General features: G+C 40.1%; 2 protein-coding genes across 9 annotated transcripts in view; one reads left to right on the forward strand and one right to left on the reverse strand.

Annotated features, from left to right (window-relative positions):
* The window catches only part of EZH2 (enhancer of zeste 2 polycomb repressive complex 2 subunit), a 92,053-nt gene extending 84,214 nt beyond the window's left edge, over positions 1-7,839 (forward strand). For 6 of the 7 annotated variants that reach the window (XM_053265737.1, XM_053265736.1, XM_053265732.1 and 3 more), the window contains 7 exons: positions 1,669-1,794; positions 2,516-2,694; positions 4,392-4,487; positions 5,221-5,302; positions 6,326-6,406; positions 6,499-6,583; positions 7,519-7,839. In XM_053265737.1, coding sequence (XP_053121712.1) covers positions 1,669-1,794; positions 2,516-2,694; positions 4,392-4,487; positions 5,221-5,302; positions 6,326-6,406; positions 6,499-6,583; positions 7,519-7,579 — 710 coding nt within the window. In that variant the 3' untranslated portion in view covers positions 7,580-7,839. The remainder of the gene's footprint in view (positions 1-1,668; positions 1,795-2,515; positions 2,695-4,391; positions 4,488-5,220; positions 5,303-6,325; positions 6,407-6,498; positions 6,584-7,518) is intronic. The other variant, XR_008310449.1, reaches the window with a different exon arrangement.
* A 1,065-nt stretch (positions 7,840-8,904) lies between these two features.
* Positions 8,905-18,815, reverse strand: part of CUL1 (cullin 1) — a 107,237-nt gene continuing 97,326 nt past the window's right edge. For both annotated transcript variants that reach the window (XM_053265739.1, XM_053265740.1), the window contains exons 14-22: positions 17,101-17,218; positions 15,560-15,636; positions 13,859-13,990; positions 13,016-13,108; positions 12,080-12,127; positions 11,914-11,996; positions 10,625-10,730; positions 10,166-10,279; positions 8,905-9,436 (exon numbers count right to left, since the gene is read on the reverse strand). In XM_053265739.1, the coding sequence (XP_053121714.1) occupies positions 9,356-9,436; positions 10,166-10,279; positions 10,625-10,730; positions 11,914-11,996; positions 12,080-12,127; positions 13,016-13,108; positions 13,859-13,990; positions 15,560-15,636; positions 17,101-17,218 (852 nt within the window). In that variant the 3' untranslated portion in view covers positions 8,905-9,355. The remainder of the gene's footprint in view (positions 9,437-10,165; positions 10,280-10,624; positions 10,731-11,913; positions 11,997-12,079; positions 12,128-13,015; positions 13,109-13,858; positions 13,991-15,559; positions 15,637-17,100; positions 17,219-18,815) is intronic.

Consider the following 18,815-nt stretch of genomic DNA (forward strand, 5'->3'; position numbering starts at 1 on the left):
AATGTTTTGATTCTTGGGAATAAACTACCATCCTTAAAAAAAAAAAAGTATGTATACATGATATTTGAATAATTGGCTTTAATGGCTTTTTCTTTTGAGTACCTCTGAAAAATATTTAGCAGGGCTAGCAGATACAGTTTTCTTCCTAATTTTAAAAGATAATAAAGCAAAAATGACCGCTTGACATAATGAAACACATCCGCAAGCAAGTAGTTAACACATTCCTTTTCAGAACCTATGAATGTATCAATGATCTGACCCCGTATTTTTTCTCTTGATGTTTCATAAAAGGAGCAGTATAGGATGTAATGTTTAATGTCCTCCACTTGCCCCTGGCCACAGGGGCAAAGGTGTTCTTCCATGGAAACTTTGTGAAATTTTTCCTCAGGATATGCTGAGGGCATGGTTTGAAAATGTAAATTGACAAATGTCTTCCTTAGTGGTGTGCTGGTGAGGTTGAGTAGGTAATGCAAAGTGGATCTTTTTTTCTTGAAGTGAAGATGCCATAGGGAAAACTTTGAATATTGGACTAGACCAGCATCTCTGCTGGCATCTGGCTCAAGGAGCCAATCACGGATTTTTCCCCTACCCCAGGGCCTAAGTTCCTCTAGTGAAGGCAGCAAGTACATTTGCAAAATATGGGATAGCATATAAGCCCACTGATTCCCCTCTTGGTAGTGCCAATGGCAAGGTTTAACTAGATGATCTTCTGGAAGGTTGTCAAGTTTCTTAAAATATTTTAATACTTATCAGATGGAGTCTAACAGAGATCGAGGGCAGCCCTGCCTCCATTCTTGCAACAGGGGTGCCCAGGGAAAGGCCTAGAACTTTCCTCAGGAAACTATTGTGTCCCTTTCTAATCATTTAAGTTAACAATGCATGGTGGTTGAACGAAATTAAACAAACAAACAAGGATCATGTCCAGTATCACAGACCTCGGAACCATCAAAACCACAAGTAGATCAAGAATTATTGTGCATGCACCTGTTACAGTGATATGTGTGCTTTCATCATATATGACAATTTACATGCACTTTTATGTATGGAAGTGCTTTCTGCCCAAGATGTTTTTTTAATGTTTGGAGTGATCTTCATGTTAGCCTTAGAACACATTGCAAAATAATAAGTCAGGTGATAGCATTTAAAGCTCCATCTGCTGCTGATCACACACCCTTTCCCTTTGCGCACCAAAAATATGCTTCTGAGGGGTGGAAGAGCAGATTTGAGCAGGCTGCAGAGAAAAGGGGAAATTAGTGAAAATTTATATGAACAGCACTTCTTCCATTCACAGAAGAAATTATAGGTTATAATCCATTGGGCTTGTTTCAGCAAATGTTAGGAGTATTAGCATCTTATTGATGTCAGTGGGAGAAGTTGTAAGCTTCTCTTTAACTCTCCTATTGAAATCAGTGAAACGGGAAATTCCAAATGTTGCTGGGTCCTCTCCCCCACCCCACACACACCCATTGTGGGGAAACAAGTCAATATGTACAATTATGACATGGTGTGTTTAGCTTGTTTCTCCTTTTCATTGCCTTAAAAAAAAATTAAAGCACTATGTAAAGATTTTTATTTTGTGGGGAGATGGGAATTCTACTGTTAAGTTCTTCAAAGACATTCTGTGAAATTTTCTTTTCCTAAAGTCTTATAAATATTATTCTTGTTCAGATGGGTCATCCAATCATGTTTACAACTACCAGCCATGTGATCACCCACGTCAGCCTTGCGATAGTTCATGCCCCTGTGTCATTGCTCAGAACTTTTGTGAGAAGTTTTGTCAGTGCAGTTCAGAATGTAAGTGATTTAAGAAATTAGTACTTTTACATCTAATTTGGAGAAGTCAATCTGCTTGAATAAGTGGTGGAATTTTAAGAGTTCTGGATAATTTTGTGAATTGCTGGGGCGTGCTAGAAGCATTTCAAAGAAGGGAAAGCAAGTTCTGTCTAAAGAATGGACTTAAACAGAGTAGTATTCCTGCTGACTGGCTCACATGATAGAAACTGTTTGAAAAGCCAAAGAAGTTGGTGAGGCAGATATTAGTTAACAGCCATGAGTAAACTCATTTTCTAGTACAGAGGTTTTCAAAATATATTCCTACAAATCTTGGAAAGCTTATTAGATACTTCCAAGAAGATCACTAGTAGTAAACAAGTTCCGAGAATCAGAGCTTGTCCATCAATTCCAGGCTCTCTTTGTAGCTGTAGAGGAATATTGAGTGCATTCAAAGGTACAAACCATACATAGGTGTTTTGGTAGGCACAACTGGTCTAAATGGTGCTCTGCAGTGAAAGTTTAAATAATGTTTGGAGCTCTTGTGTGTGCTTCGTTTTAATTGCTGTGCATAATTTCTGCAGGGATGGCTTGTACACTTGAAGCAGACATCAGGCAAAGGGCCCCTTAGCTAATGGTGTTTTGGACTATTCAGATCTGAGGATGAAGTATTAGATAACGGGCAAGCCTGTTGCATGCAAAATGTCAAAAGTTGGTTCAGCTTTCTGCTTTGTTCTTCTTGAAGGTCAAAACAGGTTTCCTGGATGCCGCTGCAAAGCACAGTGCAATACTAAGCAGTGTCCTTGCTACTTGGCTGTACGTGAATGTGATCCAGATCTCTGCTTGACTTGTGGAGCAGCAGATCACTGGGACAGCAAAAATGTCTCTTGCAAGAACTGCAGCATTCAGCGAGGATCCAAAAAGGTGGTTCATCTCTTTTTGCACATTCCAGACACAACTTGTTCCTGTCTGTACCTGACAATCCAGTACAAAGTCTGCCTTTTCTAGGTTAGGTATGCCCAAGAGTGCTTTGCCCAGCAAAATGGATGATGGTCTTTTTCTTAGCCTGCTCCTTGGAACTATATCTTTTAGTTCATCTGGCGATCTTCACAGTGGCGTTTTCATTTTTTCAAATTACTTTTTTTCCCCAAGTTGAAGGTGAATAACCCTTGTATGTTACCTATTGATTGCAACACCAAATGATGGCCCACATATGCAAAACTGTATAATTAGTTTGTATATTACAGATGCGATCCTTAATAGGCAGTTTACACATACCTCTACAAGTGTAGACATTAAGTGGTGGTGTATATGCTTGTGGGGTCAGATCCTTCTAAGTCATCTAAAGCTGAAATGGCTTGTACTATAGTAAGATTGACACGAGTCTAACAGTATTCTGTTAAGACTACTTCAGGAGAACCCAATTTTAATTCCAAGCCATCCTTGAAAAAGCTGTTCTAGTGACGGTACAAACATTTCCATGGTAGGCAGATTTGTCTCTCTATGGCTTGCTACATTCATTTCAGTAGAAAGTAGTGGTGGCAACATTTTTATCATAAACCCTCTGGCTGGCAACAGGTAATTCTAGGCTCATATCATTTCTGGTAAAGGCTGCTGTCTGGCCTGTTGCTTCATTTTCATAATATACTCGCTTTCCTACCTGCTGCAAAGCTGCAGCAGATGCACAAGTCTCACCACTGATGGACATGAGATTTACTTCATTAGTTAATGTGGAATGTGCTGGTTCATCCTACTTTAATTTTAAATATTGCATCTAGAGGCTATGGAATTACATTGTCTTAATTTATTACAACTGCTACCCATAAATGTGATTTTGTGCTTGTGCAGCTGTGCAAACATTACATCCCACTGTGTGCCTAACATGGCACATCACAGTGGACCGTCTGCTGTGGACTTGTAAGGCAGCCCTAATGCTGTTAAGAACAGGCAGTTGCGCAAGCAGCCCTGCTGCAGTTCCCCCCATTATCGTGAATAGGAGACAGTGCCTGCACATCTGCACATTCCCTACAGCATCGGGGCTGCCTCATGAGGCCTTGGCAATACCCATTGCTGTGTGCAGGAGCTTCATACTGCAGCACATCATGTCAGCCAGTATTTGATGGTCTTAAGAAAATGGTAGTGGAATTTTGAATGCTACTGAGCCAAAAAAAAAAAAAATTCAGGAAGTAAACATTGTAATAGGAGAGAGGGTGCTTGTGCAGCATATGCTGTGGAGGCAGTCCATAGGTGAGTTTGTTGCAAAGATGTGTGTAGAATTTTGAAGGCTAGTGTATAAAGTTCTGGGAAGTACTATAACTGGTACAGATCTTTTCAAAAGATTTCCAGTTTGTCAATTAATTTCTGAAAAAGGGCAAATTGCAGCAACACCTTTGATTTAAAAATTGCATTTTCTAATCTTGTTATCTTCCATGAGTCCCCACTTTGGGCATTGCACTGTTCACATGAGTGTATGATTCATGGGAGCTGTTGTTTGTGTGACTAAACTGGTTGTTAGTTTTTTCCAGCTGGTGTTTGTTCTGTAACCATTGCATAATGTATTTGCTAGGGTTAAGTATTTCCAGTTCTACCAACTTAAGGCATTTGCTTTTTCATTCTGCTAGCACTTGCTGCTGGCACCTTCAGATGTGGCAGGCTGGGGGATTTTCATTAAGGATCCAGTGCAGAAAAATGAATTCATCTCTGAATATTGTGGTGAGGTAATACATTTAACATGTCATATATAGAGAACAGTATTCAGACTACTTCAGGAAAGTCTGTGTATAGAACGACAATTCTATTACGTTTAACTATTTCAAATGGTAATCTTAAAAATAATTCATAACTGGAAGGATAGAATGACACAAATGTAGCCCTCTCTCAAAGAGTTACTCTTCTTTTTTTCTGATGATTTGCACAGGATATTGCTTTAGCAGCATTTTATTTGTGGGGATGGGATAAGGTGTGTGTGTGTTTTAAAGCATGATAATCTATCCATCCCCATAAGAAACCTAAAGTGCCCTGATAGCACATGTTTAGTTTTAATGCATCACCATGGAGTGCTATGCCACAAGGCTTTAACCAAGGATTGTTAGGACTGGATAGGCTTTCCCCATGATCTTGTTGGTAGACACCTGAGGATAAAGCTAATATTGGCATATGTTCACAGAAAGGATTCAAATTTGTCCTGATTCTCCTTCCTAAGCAAAGGCAGATGAGGAAAAAGTTCAAGGGTCTGAAAAATGAATCTAGCTTTGAACCACCTGAGACTGTCTGTAAAAGATTTATCAGCAGCAAAAAGGAAGCAGTATCTAGTTCTTAAGTATTTTTTCCGTTCAGCTAAATCAGCTGTTTTGCCAGCTTACAACTAGGAGTGGGAGACATTGGGGAAGATGAGGGAGACAAAACCAACCTCCTGCTTGAGTTATTACAACAGTCTCAAATTATTTACAGATTATTTCTCAGGATGAAGCAGACAGAAGAGGAAAAGTATATGACAAATATATGTGCAGCTTTCTGTTCAATTTGAATAATGGTATGTGTTGTCATTGCCCCTGCATTACATCAACCCACTCATTACTTACTCTCTGTTGGGATATGGCACGGTAGTATTAATGTAACTGTTTCCAGCTAAATATATCCTACATACATCTCAGGCCTTAGCTGTACGATATACAAAACTAGATAGAGCTGTGTTTATTTTCAAGCTTTGCCTTGGTGGGGGAAGGTAGCAGGAGTCTTAACACAATTTTAAGAAGTGAGAAGCCATATCCATTGCACACCTCACCATGTTAGGTGGCATGATAGGCAATAGGAATGTGCACAGAAAGAGATTTGTGTTCCAGGCTGAGCTCTGAACATAATGCAAATTCCAAGAACATTCTGTCTGAACAAGCAGGTGAGCCCGGTTGTTCCAACAGAACAAGCTCAGAACATTTCAAGCATCATTTGGAGGTGTATTTTCCCAATGCTGACTTGTTTTGGCACTAGCTTCAAATTGGCTTCCGAACGCCTTGCTTTTTGGTTGGCTTGTTACACAAATCAAGTTGATTTGTACGATAAAAAGCCAACCAAGAAGCCAACTGGAGATCACAAGCCATTGGGAACCCAGTGCCCAAACCAGTCAGCATGGGGGAAATATGCCTCCACAATGGCACACAGAACACTCGAAATGGAGTCATTCAGTTCCATGCTCAAAACAGGCCCTTCATTTGAAGGGTGTTCTGTTGCGAGCATGAAATGTTCTTCACATCCCTAATAGGGAAGGCTGACACACTAGGAAAATGTTAACTGGTGTTTGGGGAAGTATTTGAAATTAAGCCTTTTCAGTATGGATTTGTAAAATAAGCTTTACTGTAGGATTGGGCAAATGTGATGCAAGGTAAATTAAGCTAAACTGTTAAGAGTTTCATCATCTAACTCTCTCTTCAAATGTTTTAGCCCTAGTGGCAGATACCTGGAAGGCTTTTCCAGCCATACAAACCATTTTAATGTGCTAGGACTTGTTCATGTTCCAGACTGTTGCAAACTTACTATGTGGTGTGTTGTTGTTTTTTAGATTTTGTGGTTGATGCAACACGGAAGGGCAACAAGATAAGATTTGCAAACCATTCAGTCAATCCAAACTGCTATGCAAAAGGTGAATGTTTACACATTTGACAGCAGTAATTTACTAACTTGTATTCAAAGAGGTGTTAAAGTCTTGTACTGACTCCACTTTTTGTTTTACAGTCATGATGGTTAATGGAGATCACAGAATAGGTATATTTGCTAAGAGAGCCATTCAAACTGGTGAAGAGCTGTTTTTTGACTATAGGTAGGTATGATGGCTGCCATGAGGGAAATTACTCAAAGTAGTCTTCACAGGGTTATTGTGAGGATAAAAATAAGCATGTACACTGCTCTGAGCTCCTCAGAGGAAAAGTGGGAAATAAAAATGCTTATCCTTTTAATGTCAATGAGATTACTTTGTGTAATTTCCCTCATGACAGCTGTTTCACACTATTTCAGAACTACTCATTGGGCCTGTTTAAATGAGGTTTTGGAGCATGTGTAGAGAAGGTTGATTCAGATGAATGCTCCCCTCACACAATTAAAAGTGCTGGGATGTCTTCCTGTAACATCAGGGCAGGTACACTCTGGGCATGTCCCCAGCCTTGTGTGTGGAGGTGGTGTGTCTCCAAACCAGCCCATTCACAAGATCACGCATCAGAGAACCACTTCCTTTGTTTCAGCATATATGCAAGTCATGAGAATAACTTCTACTTGCCTGTCTTGTTGCCAAACATGGAATGGAGAAAGTAGATGACATACCATGCAGAGGAAACACCTGCACAGTGGCATAGCCAGGTCCACTCCTATAAACTCCTGCATGATTGAAGGCTGTGACAATAGTTCCCTTATTCTCGATGGAAGTATAGTTGCAGCCTGCAATTGCAGAAGGGTTCATAGAAATGGGACAGACCCAGCCTATGCGGTTCCCTTCCATCTTTTACAGTCTTCTGCATGCTGTGTCAGCCAGTAGGTGTAAGCTAAAGAAGTGTCAAATATAGAATTGTTTTGGGAGGTATTTCAACTGAAAAGCCATCCTAGCTTTAACATACATGCAGGAGAGAGATGGTAGAAGCTGTTAATCCACTAGAAATTTTGCACTCCCCACCATCACGATGTGGAATACACACATTCTTCTGGTTTAAGTGTTTAACCTATTTACAAAGTGTCAATCTGAAAATGCTTTCCATTTTGTTCCAGATACAGCCAGGCTGATGCCCTTAAGTATGTAGGCATTGAAAGAGAAATGGAAATCCCTTGATACCAGCTACCTCTTCTATAAAACAGCTGCCTTATCTTCAGGAGTTTCTAGTACTGTGGGCAATTTTTTGAAGATTAAATTGATGCAATTTGGAATGCAGAATTTGCAAAGTACTGTATCTGTAATTTATAGTGACAATTTTTAAAAATGAACTTTTTATTGTCTTCTCACCAGCTGCAACATGTTTTGTACCATTGAACTTTTGCAATAATGCAGTGTGGTACATTTTTCAACCTTGAATAAAGGATACTTGAACTTTACGTTTAATTGGTATACTTCCATCTTTTGAAGGAAGACAGGGTTACAGCAAAGGTTAAATATCCCCCAAATCTGAGGTTTAACTTTGAAAATTCATTCTTTATGGTAAAAGGGCACCAGCTGTGTTCTGTCATGGTTTTTGAGTGGTCTCTCTCCCTCCCCTCCAGACTTTCCCCCAAAAGGGGCACTTTCAATCATGGAAACAATCTCACACATTTACAGCCTTTGCCTCTTCAGAGAACTGCCCTATTCATTGACATTTTGAGCATGCCAATGCCATGTGCAGGCTGTGGAACAAGTACAGCTTGCCTTTTTTTGGTGGGGGCAGAGGAGAAGAGGTGTCCTGGCTCTCCATGATCAGACTTGTTTTTGAAGCCACTCCCATTTCTCACTGAAAGCACCTAGCTGTAACTTGTAAATTTTAGCTGGCATTTACAAGAAGAGCCAGTGAGAGTTAACGGCAGTCAAGGTCTCAAGCCCATTCTCTGCCATGCAGGACACTCAGACCTAAGATAGTCATGTCCTCACTCTAGCCTGCCCCCACGGGCTGTTGCAAGAAGATATTTACTGTCCTGAGCTCGTGGAAAAGGTAGGTGACAGCTGCAAATCTGGATTTCCCTGGTTTGAACCTTACCTCTTATGAACTCACTAGGTAGCCTTAGGCAGAGCTTTCCCTCTCTGGCTCAGGGTTCCAACTGCAACAGACCTTTTACAGGGTTGGTGTAAGCATTCTATCAAGATAACATATTTGGAGCACTTTGAACACTCAGTAAACACTTGATACCAAGTGCTTTAATATTTAAAGTTAGTTTTGCAGAAAATATTTGAGACCTACTGTATAAAACTTTAAATCTTGTTCTGTTTAATACTACATTATCCCCACAGAATACCAAAATATCAAAGTTGTGCAAGACTCTAATTTTTGAAACCAGCAATGTGTTTATTTTGCTAGATAAATTGAAAGCAAAACAGTACCCAATTCATCTGGCTTTCATAATCATTGTACCTTTATTTACATTTAAGAAAGTAACTCATGGAACTTAATAAAATCAAATGCAACTCGTACAGAAGTTTTTTAAACTCTTTATTTATCACACATTAAAAAATGAAACACACTATACAAATGATTTTTCATAGCAGATTACACATGGGCCCAAATCAGACTTCTCAAAGTGCTGCCAACATGTATAAGTGCTGCCTGGTGCAACAGCTGTTCGTTGTATAGCCAATGTATTGATTTAAATGCAGTAGCATGCAACCCACCAGAGGAGAAGGTTTTGGGTTCCTTTCTGTTCTTAAATTAGGTTAAATGGCATTGGTATCCATATTTACATACTTGAAATGTATCAATCCTGAGCAGGTCTGATGTAGTTCCGAGACTGGCTGATGGGAGTCCTGGTCTCAATTATAAAAATGGAGGTCCAAACGGCAGCAAGCTGGCTGCTATGAAGTTCAGTTCTCATTCTTTCAATCACATAACTATTTGCTGAGTGTCACTCAGACAGCTGCTAAAAACTGTTAAGCCAAGTAACTGTAGGTGTCCTTCTCTCCATCCACACGTTCCAAGTACTCTTTCTCTATTAGAATGTCAATACATTTCTGGAAAAAGCAAACATGGGAGTTTTTATTTACATCCTATTTAGTAACTCACTTCTATAGATCTGATGCACTGCAAACAAAAACAATTACAACAGCAAAACAACACTTTTACGGAGTTATACTTCTGTTTTAAGGCAGGGAGACGGGCCAAGCTGGAAGAGATGGCAAATATACTGTCCTCCTGTAGTATTAAAAACCTGGATAAAATTAACTGACCAGATCTGAAACTCATGTGGGAGACACTGCACCAAGCTAAAGTGTACTGGCAGCTCTGACCTGAGCAACACAGAAGTACTCATAGTCTCAAAGGCTTGGCAAAAAACCTGGTAACTAGATGAGATGATGAGCAGTGTTCCTTCTAAGGCGTGCGCACGTGCACACACACATTTTTCGGTGTCCGCTCAGTTAATTTTAGAACCCGCTCAGGTTGAATCAGGAAGGCCCCACCCTGAATGCATGTGTGCAAATACTGCTACCCAGAACAAATCTAGTTCTACACACAGATGAAAAAGGTTAGAGAGAACACTGATTGAGACTGGTGTTTGCGAAGTGTTTTGTACCAAAGCATAAAACAAAATTCATATTGCACCTGGCACTATCTGAAGACACAGCTTAGTATAGCAATTCTGAACTATGTAGAAGGATGCAGCTTTGCCACAAATGCACACTTCAATATTGAGGGGGAAAGCTTCCTATTTTAACTAGAGCTGGACTGCTCTCCCCACACACCTTTATTACAGGGACTCGTGGTTTGAATCTTGATGACAGCTGCGTGAGCACTTCTCCAAGTAACTGCTGATGTTTCAAGACCTTTCTCATCTTCATAATCCTTACAATAGCAGCCTAATATACAAAGGGGGGAAAAACAGCATTAAGAATAACATTTCATCCTAGATTAGCCACTGGTTACCAAAGATTTTTGGCTGAACCACTGCAAATATACAGAGGTTGCTTGGTTTAATGAAGAATTAGTGGAATATAGAAATATCAATGTACAAATTCATAATCTGCATAAACTTTCAACAATAAGATAATCCATCTATGACGATCTGCAGTCTTGTGGATTTCTAATAAGCTCACTTCACATTTGGAATATATAGTTTTACTATATTTTATATAGCAAGTGCTAACAAAGACCAGCCCACTTAAGAACTTCAGCTCGCAGTCTAAGTTACTCGAACCCATCACCTGGATCAGAAGTTTCCTGTCTTCCTCTATATTCTTGTGTGTAGTTTCCTGTTCTTGCTTCTGTTCAGTCTTCATTGGCACATTTATATTCACTCTTAGTTTTTTGCTGCCAGGAAGAGATTAGGCAAGATTAAGTCTATATACAGCAAGAACAAAAGTTATAAAAATTCTAAAAGGTGTACCACATGATGTAGAACATGATTTTAAATATATGTTTCTAGCCCTCATTGTTGCATAACGAAAAAATGTTCACTTTGGTTCAGCAAGCTCAGTTGCACCTACAGCAAGTGTGACATGCTTAGCAAGCTATGTGCAAGCAGAGGCTTTTCCATATACTTTCAAGGATAGTGAATGCTCTACAGCAGACCACACACAAATCTGAAGTGAAGGAAGAAAACCAAGCTTGCATCGCATTCGTCAGAGATTTGGACAGTTGTTCACTCTGTTAGCAGCTCAAAACACTACAGACGTCCTCAGAGGGGCATTCAGAGGCAAGAACTTCTGCAGCTCTCTGACTCTGTATCCTTCCCCACCGTAACACTTTGGAAACAAGTTATTTGCAAAAATATGCAAACTTGAGAATATATTGCAACTAGAACATATTTTGTACAATTTATGTCTTGTTCTCACAATGCACAACTGGGGCATTTAGAGCTGGATAGTCCAATGGCATTGTAACAAATCATGATTGATTGATATGATGCCCTTCCAAAAAAGGCACAAGATGGCTTACATCAAAATAAAAACAATTACAATCAATTAACAGTTAAAACATTTAAACAGTTAAAAAAAAAAACCCTGGAGAACCTGGCCAAACACTTACAGCAGTTAAAAACAATTTACAACAAATTAAAAACCCTGGAAGGCCAGGCCAAACAGATAGGTTGTAAGGGCTCACCCAAAGGCCAGCAATGAATTCAGATTACAGATTTCTGCCAGGAGTACATTCCACAGCCCTGGGGCAGCTGCAAAGAACGCCTGCCTCTGAGTTGCCACCAGACAAACCAGTGGTAACTGGAGACGGACCTCCTCAGATGACCTTGCGGTGGGGATCATGTATATGTATCCAATAGGGCCAATGACAGATAAATCAATTCGCTTAGGTTTAACTGCAGCAAGTGTTTGCTCAATCACCACGTTAGTGACACTGACATGGAATTGTATGCCTGTGTTCTAATGGATACTCTAGACATCAACTCTCCAATGCTAACTACCAGTTCTAAGAACAAGAGGTCTGAAAGCCTTCTACAATTATGCCTGAGTGGCTTATACTAGTTGATATTCCTTACTTTTTGTAACCAAGATATAATTTTATTAAGGTATCCGGTTTCAGCTCCACCTCATCAACATTTGCATTTTCATCTTCCAAAACCTGTGAAGAAACAAAAATTAGCAGCAATGTCAGAAAATGTTTGCAACCAATCACCACACACACAACCAAACAAGAGAACTTACCAATAACTTTGACTTCAACAAAATCTGTAGTACTTGCGCTAAAATATCCTAGAAGTCAGAGGAGGAAAAAGAATTAGTCCTTCACTCCATTTCTAGTTAAGATTTCTCATAATCTTATCTAAGAAAATAAAAGCTAAGGGCAGCTTCCAGACTATTAGTCATAATTAAGTACCACTAAAATCAATGAGGCAAATTAGTTATACTAACAAATCCCATTAATTTCATTAATAAGACTTTGTCTGGATCCTGCCCTATGTTTTTCAGTTGATAGAGATGAAAACAGGATGTTTCTGTGCAAAACTGAAGCAATGCATCGAGTTTAATCCTTTGGGTATACTACAGGGCAGTGAGTCCTTTGCAATCAAGAAAAAGAAAACTTCTGCTCGAAGATAACTCAAATAACTTTAGCATTAAGAAAACAGGATTGTGCAGCATATACAAATGTGTATTTGCATATACTTGCTTACTTTGATTTTGCTAGTTACGGGGCGGGTCAACTATGTAATGCAGAGTACTCAAGCCCCACCTGACCACTAGAAATCTCACTGAGCCTTTAAAAACAAAAAAAGTTTGGAACTTTCATGAGGCATTAGCCATAATTATTTTTGTCTTTCAAATTTATCTTCAGTCATAAAGGATTGAAAACTTTCTTTCTCAAAATGAAAACTGAGCAGATGACTGAAGAAGTTGCTGGTTTTCGCATCCAATGCAGTGGGAGTCTTCTGGAATAAAAGAAACGCCAGGTGGTTTCCAGTGGTCCAGAGCAAAAACTAACCTGGTAACTGATATTTGAGGCTTGGGGAGCGGACTTTTTTAAAAAAATAAATAAATATTGTGATTTATTGTCAGCTGCCTTAGATACCTGTTAAGGCAAAGAAGTAATTTATAAATATATATTAATTAACAAAGCTACAATTAATGTGATAAAGAGCTTACCATTTTTATCTGGGTACTGTCTGTCAGCTGCTGAACAGTGTAGGCATCTTCTGTGTTATACTGCAATAGAATTGCCATCTGGAATGTAGATGCCTTCAGGCGAGGCGGGGGGGAAGAGAATGTTTTTGTTGAAAACCCAAATTCAAGTGACTTGAAAGCAATTTAAGTCTTCACAAACAAAGCAAGTGGAACCTGAACAAAGCCTGATCAACTGAATTCAGACACTCTTTTGTTTACTATTTGTTATTTCATACAAATGGATGTTGAAAATGTTTTCCTTCAATACAAGTACCACAGTCAAATCCTCCAGTTTTGCAACAGCCTCTTTATGTCCACTGAGTGCTTTAAGGACCTCAAGGCATATAACTAATAAGAAGTTAACAGGAGAGCTCATCTTCATTTCAGTCCCTTTTTATCAAGCATGCTGATTGTCAAAAGCTTTCAGCCAAGTGCTTCAAGTGAGCTGATCTCATTAAAACCATAGTAATCTATTTTGATTTATAAACTCTCTTGTACCAAGGACTCCAAGAGGCCAAGAGTAAGCATGTATTAATGTATAGGTTCAGAGATATTTATTCCTACAGGCCTCACAATCTAGGTCACATAAAGTGCATTACAGAAGGGAGAACCATGCATGGAGAATGGTGGGGAGGATAAAAGACAGGACTACTACTCAAAGCTGCTATAAACAAACACACTGTGGCCCTCTCATTGCTACTCATTTGCTTCTACCTACATTTGTTCTGGGAGGGAAAGAAGCTCCAGCAGCTTGACAGGAGCAGTAGAGTACAGATTTAACTGTGTCCTTGTAGAATCAGTTTACCAACACAAGGTGCACCTCACCTGTAATGTGTATCTGTTTTTGAAGCAATTAGTAACCAGTTCTCCTTTGGATAGTTGATACAACCAGGTCAATTTTCTTCCACTATGGCGACTAGCATAGAAAGCAGTAAATCTCTGGTAACTGCGCTCCAGCTGCATGTTTAAATACATGTTTGTTTGTATTAAAATCACATTTTAACCACATGTTTAATCTTAAATGCATGCTGCCAACTTAGATCAAGTTTAACCAAATTAAACTTAAAAACTTAAACTTAAATTAAAGGAGCAATTTACAAACTACTATATCAAGATGTGCCTTTCACAGGGAAGTATTTAGGAAAAATAAGATCAACTGGGAAGACCCCATGTCAAGCATTATTAAAATGAATGGAAACTGTGCAAGAGAAGTCATTTAGCTAGTTCAGATGATCAGCTAAACCACGGTTTGGACTCATGAATGAGCCTGCCCTCCCCATGACCTCACAGACTCCACCCTTCTCATGCACCTGAGGAAGGAGACTGAAAGCCTCTGCCTTTAAACTAGGTGCAGTTCCCTGTTCAAAAGAGGAAGCTTTCAATCTCTTCCAGCACCCAAAGGAGTAAGAGAAGGCAGGGAGGAGAGCATAGGGAGGGCAGGCATCTAAATCATGGTTCAGAGTACTATCTGAATGGGGCTATTTCTCTTGCAGAGTTCCTGTTTATATCAATAGAACCTACCTACACAAGAGTGTTTTCTCGGAGATTGTATTTACATATGTAAAAGTTACTAAAAGATGAACTTTTACGCTGTTTCAACTTAAAAGCAATTAGCAACCGTCTGGTTTTTACAAATTCGGGCAGGCTAAAAGCAAATTTTCTTTTTTCTATTGGTACTCCTTACTATAAAGGATTCCAAACTTGTCTAGTACAGAAGATTTTATTCCAACTAGAAAGCTCATGAAATGAAGGCTCTGGAAAGTAGCTTGAAGTGTAACCGATTGCAAATATTTGGACAAATGTAATCTTGGATGAAAATGCATTACTTCTGCTCCTGAGCAAGGTAGACTATTTCACTGTTCCTCACTGAACAAAACCCAGTGGTGGCCCCTGGCCTGCCTTTCACCGTTCTTCTTGCCTCCTCCCCTCCATGTTCTCTCCCTCTCCCGTGCTCTTTCCCTCTTGCTCCCCTCTCCTCCTCCCATGTATTCGCTCTCTCCCCCCTCCCACTGCTGCAGCAACCACCCCCACACTCGTGGGCACTCTCTCTTGTTCCCCCTCTGCTTCCTCCTGCCCCCTGCATGTTGCAGCCAGGGGCACTGAACCCTTTTCCTCTCCTCTCCTCAGAATGAGCCCCCACTATATAAATAGTAAAGATCACTGCACTATTTCACAACACACATACATGTGCCACGGACACACCAGACAAAAACTAAGCAGCCCACAATTTCAAGCATTTAAGGAGCAAGGTACAAACTACTTCCACTGGCATAGTTTTGACCCAGCAGGCTAAGAACACGTCATAGCAAGTGGTCACTGAGCTGCATTTGTAGACAAAAAAGGAAGGAAAATAGGCCACCCTTTATACACGGTGCAAAACAGTACAAAGGCCAAGTCTGCTTTTAAAATACTGTGCCAATCATAATTTTGTCTTAGACCAGACTTTGGTTTTGCCATGGACCGCATATAAAATTTCAGTTGTCTTGTAAAACTGAAACACAAGCTTAAGGACTAAGTTAGCCTCACCTCTGAAGGGAGAGCAAATGCACATGACATCTGGAAGGGCCAGGACCCAGAGCTCAGAACCTGTATACTGAAGTCCACTGGAAGAAAAAAGAATGAATTAGCTAAATATATTTTAGTGGTATAACATAAACATGGCTTGGAAAAGATATGCAAAAAGGAAGAGGGTTCTGAACTATGCTGCCAGAGCTGACCAAAAAAAAAAAAAAAGTGTCTTGGGTCTTTGATACCGCGGCCCCCTATAAACAACAACTTTACATTACTCCTTCATTGATTAAACCTACTCATCTGCTTCGTTAGAGATAAATAAAAGCACATAAACCTTTTCTACGAAAAGGATGAGCCTCTCCACTCCTGCTTAGTTTTTCAATTATGGGCTCTATATTTGAGACTGCCAATCTAATGTTGGGCTCCAAGTTTATTTCCAATTGCTATTTGCTCTTTATAGTTCACACAAGTAGGATGTTGTGAATGAAGTCAGTATTTTCATAGCTTTCTCACTTAATTCTTTGTATTCAGCTTGCACATTAATCCAAATTCAGGAAGAGGCATTGTGTCAGGAACTTAAAATGATCCTGAAGAGCTGCTTCAACATTTCAAAGACATGGAGAGACAGACAGGAGCCAACAACCACCCAGCTCCTCCACTATCATTCCCTCTAAGGCGTGCACATGTGTGTGCGTTCACACATTTTCTGATGTCCGCTCCGTTAATTTTAGATCTCGCTCAGGTTGAATCAAGAAGGCCCCACTCTGAATGCATGTGCGCGCACACTGCCTTGATACTCTCGCCCAGAACAAAACTCATTCTGCACACAGCTGAAAAAATTAGAACACTGTCCACCACCACTCACAAAGCTGAGGCAGCAGGCAAAGCAGCAGCAATTCTTTGGCCAAGAAGTCAGAAGAGAGCTCCGTCTCAAGAGACACTTGCTAGAGCTTGTCTCAAAGAGGGAACTCTCTTCCAGCTTGCTGGCCAAAGAAGCCCCTCTGTTGTGCCTGCTCTTGGCTTTGCTGAGCAGTGGAGGAACCAGGTGGTGGTTGGTCTCCTGTATTCCTGTCTGTCTTCCACTGCTCCTGACCTTACATCAAGTATAGAGCCCCTGCCTCCTGGCCCCCTTTAAAGTTGCTTCCAAGTCCCAAGGAGTTCCAACCCCTGTCTTAGGGAATATCAAACAGACATGTTTTTCAGACTCTGGGCAAAATCCTCAAATTCCTAATGTGATCTGTGGGATCAAATCAGACCAACCAGCAAATGTATAAATAGCACACCTACCACATCTCTTATCTGCGTTAACTAAATGAGTTCAAATGACTTCCTTGACCTACAAGACAATTCTTCTGCAATGATACATCTTGCTTGGTCCTGCTTCTGACACACAACCTGGGCTCTTAAATGATATTATACTAGAACTAACTCTCAAACACATAATGAAAAAAGTATTTCATTGATTCATCAATTGCTCATTATATCACAGAATATAAGGCAGCCAGGCAATTCAACAAGAAGTCAGGAGTTTAAATAGTTACATTAATTTTACTCACAATCTAATGGCTCTGAGTTGGACAGGTGCTTTTTAAATTGTTCATTTAAGTCCTTGCTTACACCAATATCTTGGAACATCCTCTGAAGCTTTGAAGTATACTCAAACCCACAAGCTTGCTGTAATTAATCACAGAAGAGAAGTATATGGTGTAAATTTTGAAGGAAAGAGTAAGAAGCACACAATGCATTGCAAGATCCGGTTTCCAAATTCTCTAACAGAAGCAATATTTTTCTTTTTTAGAAGAATAAAATCAACATAGGAAGCTGCCATATACAGAGTCAGACCTTTGGTCTATACAGCTCAGTATTTTCTATGTAGACTGGCAGCGGCTTCTCCAAGGCTGCAGGCAGGAGTCTCTCTCAGCCCTATCTTGGAGATGCCAAACTTTGAACCTTGATACTCTTCCCAGAGCAGCTCCATCCCCTAAGAGGAATATCTAACAGTGCTCACATGTAGTCTCCCATTCAAATGTAACTTGAATTCCTCTCCAGAACTAAATGAAATACAGATCCTTTTCAAAAGCAGTATAGCAGTAAAGCCAATGGGACAAAAGACTGCCACCTTAATTCATATGATAGTCTTTAAATTGGCATCTGAACCATGTGGCTTCTAGCCCCTGCCCTGCAGTTACACATTTTAAAAAATCCCTAAATTAAGGCTGTCGTGTCTTAATACCACATTTAGAAAATTATACCACACTTTACTATAAAAGGCAACAGTTAGCTAAAAGGCCAGTTCAGATATCACACTGAACCTTGCCTTATTTCATGTGACCGAGGTGACTTTTGTTGTCCAAATCAATGCCATGGCACTAATTGTGGTTTATTTATGTTTGCCCAACCAAGACCTGGTTTGAAGACCGCTTATATACCTGGGCTTAGCATTATGCCCCAAGGCATAATAAATGTTGTATGTTTCTTTCACTGCTCACCCTCCAAGGGCTACCACTCACAGAGATGCTAGCCCAGTGCAGCCGTAAAATTGGGACCAAGAGTTGAGAAGTGGGTGATGGGGAGAGGACTTAGCAGGAGCAAGGCAGAGCAAAACAGCCCAGGACTGCATATGGGCCATCCTGGGAGATGAAGACAGATGAAAGGCACGCCACTTACAAACTACAGTTTTGAGAAATGGGCGAAAACTGCTGACTGTCAGCAGTGCCCTTCTGGGTTTATTTCAGAAACCTCTGCTAAATTTCCCTGAGGTTTCAGTTGGGCTGCTTCATGTTTGAAGCAGTCCAAAGTCTAAAGGGTCATTAAAGGTGCTATAATACCAATGACGCTCTGTTCAAACAAGAGTTCTGCCAAACAGATCACACACAAAAGAAACACCATCAAATCAATAAAAGTAATTCAGCCTTTTACACAACTCTTGCCTAGGACTTCCTCTCATGTGCTATGAATTTGGAAAATTTCCAACTGTCAGCACATGGGTTTCAGAAGGGTGCTGCCTATCTTCAACATGGCAGACTGGCCAAAACAAACAAACACACACCCCATCACCAGGATTCCCTAGGACCCGCTCCCATGTCCTGCAAACACAAGTTTATCAGAGGAACACACATACAAATACACACAGACATGGTGGTCTCATAAGCTTCCTTCTCTTTAGAAAGTATATAACTTGGGATTTTTATGAGGTTATTGAAGAGGGGTCACAGCTCAGTAGCAGACCATATAGTTTGCATGCAAAAGGGTCCGAAAATAAATCCCTGGT

The sequence above is a fragment of the Hemicordylus capensis genome, chromosome 6 (genome assembly GCF_027244095.1).
Source record: "Hemicordylus capensis ecotype Gifberg chromosome 6, rHemCap1.1.pri, whole genome shotgun sequence".
NCBI lineage: Eukaryota > Metazoa > Chordata > Lepidosauria > Squamata > Cordylidae > Hemicordylus > Hemicordylus capensis.